Raw genomic sequence first — 8,250 nt, forward strand, 5'->3', positions numbered from 1 at the left:
CATGGGGTTACAGAGCTGGATAAAACAGGGTCTCTCTGGGTCACAGGGGGACTTGAATAGGGCACAGGATGAGCTTTAGGGTGACAGGAAGGTCTCAGCAACTTGGTTGTGTCCTTCACTACTTGTGCCAGTACCTGGTGCCTATTGGGCCCCCTGTAGATATTTTTGGAATAAATTAATTCCTATCTTTCTCTTTCCTCTGTCCAGTAAATAGCAGTTTACCCCCTAAGGCAGAAGGTAACACAGTGTCTGCAGTGGGCAGTAACAATCACTTGCACATGGTATGCATGGATATTGTTGCTTTTATAAAGCAATATACTCACTTCTATTTTTCTTCATATGTGTGCCCCTCTTGGTCTATCTTTGTTTTTCCACTTTTGGAAGAAACGTGGGTGCAAGAAATACTTTCATGTTCCTTCCTCTCTACTGTTGGGAAAAACTAGAGCCCAAGAAGGAAGATAAATATTGGCTGTCACCCTGCTCTAGGGTCGGGGAGGCAATAGGGCCTGGCAGGGAGGGTGGTAGACAAGAGAGCTTGCACTCCACCCACCAAAGGGGCCACCACCACTCAACTGCCTTGATTAGCGCCTTGTGTAACAGCAGGCCCATGGCTACTGGATCTTTTGCTACTCCAGAGAAACCAAGAAGATGGTGGTGGTTTCTTTTTTGTTTTTTTTTTTAATATGAAGCCTTCCAATTTCAAAATGCTATCCATTAATTAAAAAGGACAGTGTGTCTATCGCAAATAAAGCCCAGTTTTGTGTGGGGAATGGTACCTAGTCTCTGGTAGGGTTAGGAGGTGTGTATGCGGAAAATTGATCTCTCCCCTCACTTTTTACCCTCAGCAGGTCTGCCATGACTAGTTGAGCAGGTTGGTGCCTGCACAAGAGCATCTAGGTGAGTGAGTGAGTATACTTTGCTCATCAGATAATGCACTCAGGGTGGGCTGTGTCCACCCAGAGGGGAGCCTCTTGTTCTCGCACATGAGATGGTCCTGGGCTGACCTCTCTGCTCCTGTCTGAACACTGGGCCTAGAGGCAGCAGGTCCAAGACCCATACTGCAGGTCTGTGTCTCAGCCATGAGTTGCAGACATTCCAAAACCCTATCTGTGGTATGGGCCAGCAGTGGTGTTTGGTTTCATGAGGCCATTGTGAATATGGGATGTAAGTAGAACTTTGAGAAAGTTCCGTGTAACCTATGCATGTAACTCAAACGGATTCCTGCAGAACCACGGAAGGCGGGGGGGTGGGGTTGTTACTGGACTCTCTGTCCTCAGGAGCTGTTTTGTTACTGAAAAAAGAGGAAAAGCAAGTTAAGGGGCAGGCATATAGACATAAAGATCTTTACCAATAAGTTCAGGTTTCTTGTTAGAGAGAATCTGATAGAAAATATGGTAGCCCCTCTCAGCGGCTTGCTGTGAGATGACACGAGATTTCTCTAAGAGATCTGGAAAGGAAGGTGCAAACATGTCCATAAATACAGTCCCATTCTGTCTGGAGTGCAGGGTGCCAGCCAACGGGCTCCCCTCTCCATACAGCCCCACGCAATAGCCAGTCCAGGGGCCGTTCCCTCTGCCCCGGGCATGGCTGCTGGAGGCCTGACTATCGGTGGAGGGGAGCCTGGAAGCCCGGGAGCAGGGCCAGCCCCCCAGACATGAGACAACACTGGGCCCCACACACTGTGTAGTTGGGTCCGCCCCGCAAGAGCCCTCCATAGGGGGCCAGACTCACAGCTCTCAATGTCCGCTCCGGCCAGTTTGCCTGTTGTTCCGAAGTGGATTCGGATGAACTTGCCCTGAGCAGGGAGGAGAGGGTTGTGAGGGAGGATACAGGTAGTTCTAGACCAACAGAGTCCCTTATTGGCAGCTCCCCTGAATTCCAAGGGTCCTATTGGGAACGTAACTGAGCCAGGCATCACTGTTCGTGGAGCTGCGGATTTCCCACACAGAAGGGTAGAGAAGATGGACGGGACTTGGAGCAAAATTTAGGGTCTGTGGGGTAGCCCCATAGGGCATTTGTGGGGAGAGGAGCACCGGCAGGAGGGTCTGGCGCCTCTGGGAAGCATGCTTAGAGGCAGACATGGGGGAATTTGGCCAAAGGGTGTAGGAAGCACACTATGGAGTCTCCTTACTGACACACTGCATCCCTCTCCCTGAACTTTGGTAGAACCACCGGGAAATTCTCCCGGAAATAGGTGTCTTTGTGTCTCCATCTCTGCTGCTCCTGCCCATCTGCCCCTTGCCTCAATTTCTCACCTGCCTTCCCTTCCTCCCTGCCCAGCTCTGTTTACCTAGGCTCCCTGCCAGCCGACTGGCTCAGGCGATGAGGGGCCCCAGCAGGAGACTGGGAATCAGGAGGAAAGCCTGGGCATTTCTCCTCCCTGGACAGCACCTCAGGTAGTGGAAGATAGAGCTCCCACAAGAGGACTGAGCTAGCTCCAGAATCCACCAGGGCCCTGGGGACAGCACGTTTCCTGCATCCCTCCAACGGGCCAACAGTGGTGTTTGGAGGGGAGGGATGAGGGGAGGTGTCTACAGCTTTCAGCTAATGTGCATCTCTGGCTCCCTGGTCTGACTTCTCAGCCCTTCCATCACCGTCACTGCTTTCTCCATCACCAAGTCTCTGCTTTCAAGCTCCTGGATTTAAATACTGATGTGGTTCTGTTTGATATAGACCCTGACAGATAGGACATTAAAAATCTCTGGGAAGGAGATGCTGTGACTCTCTTCATTCTCTTTGCATGTTTAAATCAGCCCCAATTTCCTTACCTGGAATGGGGTGACACCTATCCCCCCCTCCCCTCAAGGGGCCACCGTTGCCGCTGCTCACACTTACAAAGCGAGAGGAATTGTTGTTCCTGATGGTCTTGGCATTCCCGAAAGCCTCCAGCACAGGGTTTGCCTGGATGATTTGATCCTCCAGGGACCCCTGACCCAGAGAGAAACACAAGGTTGGGTGCTGCCCGGAGAGTCAGGGCTTTCACAGCACTGTGGCTTTGGAGCCAGGAGCCAAGAGGGGAAGGGCCTTGGGACGCCTGGAAATCAGGGCAGGAAGGAACCCGGGAAGAGGGCCACCACCTGATGACCATTCCCTGCGGCCCTGACATGGGAGGGGCACCTGGCAGATGACAGGCCTTGCTTCTTAGCTGTTCTGTACTTTGTGATTGCGGGAGAGACTCCTGAATGAGCCTGAAAACCCTTCCCAGGGCATCCCTGGTCTTCCTCACAAACTCCCCTTTGCTCTGTGGACTTTTATAGATGCCACTGGCCCAGCTGTTGCTCCTTGTGCCCCTTGGCCCCCAGGGTCTGCAGAAGCAGCTGAGGGAGGAGCTGGTGTTCCCCTTTCTCCCCTGCAAAGCACCAGCGGCTCTGCCACCTGCCTTTCCAGGGACGGACGTGACCTGGACAGTAGAATAGATCCTGTAGGAGGAGACCCAGGTCTGTGGCCTCCTTCTCCCTATGTGGTTCATCCTTCTCTCCAAGCCTGTCTACTCCTCTGTAAAATGGCCCAAACCCATAGGACAGCTGTGAGGGTCACGTGGGCTCTGCTGTGTGTGCCCTCCTGGGTGTGCCTTTCCGTGTGTGCCCCCCATGTGTGCCCATCTGTGTGTACCCTCCTATGTGTGCCTGAAAAGAGGGTGGGCTGGCATGACAGACTCTGAGTGTGCCCGTTGGTCCTACCTTTCCATCCGAGGACTGTTTGCCAGTTCCTCCGACGTTTGCAAAGTACTGAATGACCTTCTTCGTGTTCTCAGTCTTGCCAGCACCAGATTCTCCACTGCAAGTGGAAAATAGAAGCAGACAAGTGAAGCACAAAGAGGGGATTGGCCACAGAGAAGCAAAGCAGTAAAAGTTGCAGGCTGAGTGTCACCATGATTCACCCTCAGCCAGGATAGGGACAGACAGTTGGGGGGTAGGGTTGGGGGACACAGAGGCCCCCTCCCAGTTTCACAGGTGCAGCCTTGATGTCCTGCTAAGCCCACCCACAGCCTGCAGATTTCCATGCAAAGTCCCACCAATTAATTCTAAGAAGGCTTAATTACATGTGTAAGACACAAACCTAATTATATGTATATAGACTGAGAGACAGAAGGGACACTTACGTGATTAGCATAGACTGATTTTCACGATCTGCAGGGAAGAAGACAGCAACAGGAAGATGTAATTAGGAAACACTTAGAAACTAGACATTTGACATCGCCCTGGCCAATCAGTCCGCATCTCCCTGCATCCCACTCAGCAGGGAGGTAGGGTGCAGCGACCACCAGAGGCCCAGACCCCTGTGTCCGGTGGGGTCCATGGCCGCGTGCCTGCCACTGCAATGTTCACCTCTGCAGAAAGGCCCCAAATTCACCAGCCCCATTCTATATATTTACCCAGTCATAAGCAGCATAAAAATCACTTCATGGATCACCATGCCACATTACAGAGATCATACAGGGAATGGTTAAGTGTTGACTTGAATCCTGGGCAAGTTACTCAACCTGGCATTCCATGTTTCTGTAAAGCTTAGAAGGGATGCGGTGTGAAGTAGGGCCGGTACTTAGCAAGTGCCCTGCACCCTTACCGAGCCCTGGTACCCAGTGTTAACATCACACCCTGCTGCTTCTCAGCACGTAGTGAAGATCTTCAATGGGTAGCGTGGAGTCAGGGTTGGGATTGGGTAGCCCGTGGTTCTAAAATGTCCGGAGCCAATGGCAAAAAGAGTTTTTGTCGCCCACCCTGAGAGCCCTAGAGGCCCTGCTGTACTCACTCATGAGCATGTCGTGGTAGGCGTTGTCAGAGATGGAGAAGAGGTGGGGTGGCATCTCTGTGCGCTTTTTGCCTTTGTACATGTTTGCCACGCGGGCTCCGTAGATGGGCAGCCACTTGTAGGGGTTGACTGTCACACAGAACAAGCCCGAGTAGGTCTGGTGGGAGGTGAGGAAGACAGTTAGCTGGCCTTTCCTCCTGATGTCCTCTTCCCTCCAAGCCCTAGCCTGTCCTAGAGCAGCCTGGGTGGGGAGGGCGCTGCCAGCCTGGAGAGGTACAGTAGCATCCCCTCCTGGAGGCAAAATCTGTATTGGAGCATCTAGTCAGTGAGCAAAACAATCCTTCACTTTCATATATTTGTTTCATTTTCTTCTGGTTTAATTATTTGCATAGATAACACAGTCACTGCAAGGGCAAATACGCAGGAAAAGGTCTCTCCAGCTGCTCGGTGTCCCAACTCCTCCTCCCTCTGGGGAAGCACTGTGTTAATTTCTAACACCCTCTTCCATGGTTTTTGATGCATATACAAAGAAATCCAGGGATGTATTCTTACCCACCCCACTTCTTGTTTTTAAAGCAAAAGATAGCTTTCTATAATACTGTTCTATATCTTGCTTTTTCTGTTTAATCTATCTGGGAGATTTTCATGAGAATTCACAGGGAGACTTCTGGGGTGTTTTAACAGCTGCAAAGCCCTCCCTGGGTGGACACCCTCCCTCCCCCCCCACCCCCAGTGGGCAGCTGGGTTTGAACTACTCTTAAGAAGAGGCACCATCTTCTCTTTTCATCACAAGGCAATTTTGTAAGGAAATTTTCCCATTAAAGAGAAAAGCAAATCTGAAAAACCAATGAAGTAGTAGAAGAAAGGGGAGAAAAAGGGAGGACAGAAAACAACCACGTCCATGGGTCCCCCATCCATGAGTTCCAAACTGTCTTTCTCCTTGTTGGACCCTCACATTCACCTGAGAGCCCAGCCCCGACCCCGTGCCTCTTTTCAGGTAGACTTTAAAACCTTCCACCTTGACCCAAATGGGAATAAACGCCTCCCTGCCTGACGCCAGCTTCTTCTTAGCATAGCTGCCATATACATATTAAGTTTTTATGAGGAATCTTATTAAATAGAAAGTGACCCAAAGAAAGAGAAACAAAGATGAGATAGAGCTCACTTAAGGAGTTGAGAGCAGGACACACAGTATATCGCGCTGGGACCCCTGCCACTGAGTCACTCTTTCCCGTCAGTCCTGTCTGAGGGTGGGGGTGAGGCAGACAGCAGATGGATGGATGGATGGTTGGATGGACGGACGGACAGGGGGTGACATCTAACAAGGCCATATGATGTCACCAGAGGGAAAAAGATGTCTTGATGGGAGAGTCTGCAGTGGTGTAGTGGGGAGAAAGACTCCTGGATGGCAACCTCAGCAAAAGGTAGACCAGCTGCCCGTGGAGATGGCACCATCACTGAGACATTGAAGGCTTGGAGTGGAAGTTCTAATGCGTCAGAAACATGGTCCCTGTGCCCTTGTCTGAGCCATACTGTGTGACGGTTGCTGGGAAGGTAGAGTAGCAGTTGTGTCCTTCCCATCAGGAGGGGCACAGAAGGTCAGCAGCCACCCCTCGTCCCCACCACCAGCCCCGGGGAACTCACATAGATCCTCATGTTGGTGTAGCGTTGGCGCAGATTGTTCAGGACGCTGGCCTCATTCAAGAAAGTCATGTCTGCCATGTCACTGGCTTGGTAGAATTTGGGTGGGTTCATCTGCTGGACATCATCCTTCTTCACAGTGAGAGTCTGGGTGGGGGAGTGTCAAGGCACAATAGGAATTAGGGAACAGTATAGTCAGCAGCCATGTCAGCCTCTGGCACAAGGTACCACAGACTCTCTGGTATCTTGGAACGAGCTGGAGTCAGGTGACCAGTGGGCCCGACTCCTGGTCCAGCCATGTCCCACTGTGAGGCTCGGGCTGATGAGAGACCTCCAAGGCCACCCAAGTCCAGATTGCCCTTCCTCTGAAAGAGGGATCACAGGAGCTTCCTTGGCTGGTTGCAGGGAGAACTATATTAAGTGGGATCCTGTAAAATACCTTATAAGCTATTAAGTTCCATCCCTACATTCAGAGCACCTCTGGACCCTGCTTCTGTTCCTGCCAAGTCCGTGCTGATAGCTGAGCAGAACTTGCTTTTCAATCCCAGTGACACTTTGCAGAGATGTGACTCTTGGCTCTCTGCCTTGAGAATTGGCAGTGGTTTCTAAACAGTGTGAACCTTTTCATTGAAAAAAAAAGGAGGGGGCTCCTGGGTGGCTCAGTTGGTTGAGAGTCTGACCTTTTTTTTCTTTTTTTAAGATTTTATTTATTTATTTGAGAGAGGAGAACATGAGTGGGAAAAGGGGCAGAGGGAGAAGGAGAAGCAGACTCCCCAGTTGGTGCCAAGCCCGACATGGGGCTTGATCCCAAGACCCTGAGATCATGACCTGAGCCAAAGTCACACGTTTAACCAGCTGAACCACCCAGGTGCCCCTGAGCTTCCAACTCTTGATTTCAGCCTGGGTCATGATCTTGGGCTTGTGGGATCAAGTCTCTCATTGGGTTCCATGCTCAGTATGGAGTCTACTTGTCTATCTCCCTCTGTTCTTCCCTCTGCTCTTTCTCTCTCTATCTCAAAAATAAATAAGGGGTTGCCTGAGTAGTTCTGTCAGTATAATAATAATACTATATATATAATACTATAATATATAACAATAATAATAAAATAAAGTAAATAAAAACTTTAAAAAAAAAGACATTTCCCAGGACGCCTGGGTGGCTCAGTTGGTTAAGCAGCTGCCTTCGGCTCAGGTCATGATCCCGGCGTCCTGGGATCGAGTCCCACATCGGCTCCTTGCTCGTCAGGGAGCCTGCTTCTCCCTCTGCTTCTGCCTGCCATTCTGTCTGCCTGTGCTCGCTCGCTCTCCCTCTCTCTCTCTGACAAATAAATAAATAAAATCTTAAAAAAAAAAAAAAGACATTTCCCTGCTCCCCCCAAGCCACCTTAAAGAATAAAATTGAGGGGCGCCTGGGTGGCTCAGTGGGTTAAGCCTCTGCCTTCGGCTCAGGTCATGATCTCAGGGTCCTGGGATGGAGACCCGCATCTGGCTCTCTGCTCAGCAGGGAGCCTGCTTCCCCCTCTCTCTCTGCCTGCCTCTCTGCCTACTTGTGATCTCTGTCTGTCAAAAAAATAAAAATAAAATCTTTAAAAAAAAAAGATTTGGGGCACCTGGGTGGCTCAGTGGGTTAAAGCCTGGGCCTTCGGCTCAGGTCATGATCCCAGAGTCCTGGGATCGAGCCCCACATTGGGCTCTCTGCTAGGCAGGGAGCCTGCTTCCCTTCCTCTCTCTGCCTACTTGTGATCTCTCTCTCTGTCAAATAAATAAATAAAATCTTTAAAAAAAAAAAAAGATTTAAAAAATAAATAAATTTTTAAAAAAGAATAAAATTGAAAGCAAGTGAGCAAACAGGACCAA

The 8,250-nt window shown here is 50.5% G+C and overlaps 1 protein-coding gene across 1 annotated transcript in view; it reads right to left on the reverse strand.

Moving 5' to 3' along the window:
• The window catches only part of LOC111145772 (myosin-16), a 64,055-nt gene that overhangs the window by 50,561 nt on the left and 5,244 nt on the right, over nucleotides 1-8,250 (reverse strand). The window contains exons 3-9 of the mRNA XM_022500962.1: nucleotides 6,397-6,540; nucleotides 4,753-4,909; nucleotides 4,103-4,130; nucleotides 3,681-3,777; nucleotides 2,836-2,928; nucleotides 1,732-1,795; nucleotides 1,349-1,447 (exon numbers count right to left, since the gene is read on the reverse strand). Of these exons, the coding sequence (XP_022356670.1) occupies nucleotides 1,349-1,447; nucleotides 1,732-1,795; nucleotides 2,836-2,928; nucleotides 3,681-3,777; nucleotides 4,103-4,130; nucleotides 4,753-4,909; nucleotides 6,397-6,540 (682 nt within the window). The remainder of the gene's footprint in view (nucleotides 1-1,348; nucleotides 1,448-1,731; nucleotides 1,796-2,835; nucleotides 2,929-3,680; nucleotides 3,778-4,102; nucleotides 4,131-4,752; nucleotides 4,910-6,396; nucleotides 6,541-8,250) is intronic.

This window comes from Enhydra lutris, unplaced genomic scaffold, assembly GCF_002288905.1.
Source record: "Enhydra lutris kenyoni isolate GAN:26980312 unplaced genomic scaffold, ASM228890v2 scaffoldscaffold13, whole genome shotgun sequence".
Taxonomy (NCBI): Eukaryota; Metazoa; Chordata; class Mammalia; order Carnivora; family Mustelidae; genus Enhydra; species Enhydra lutris.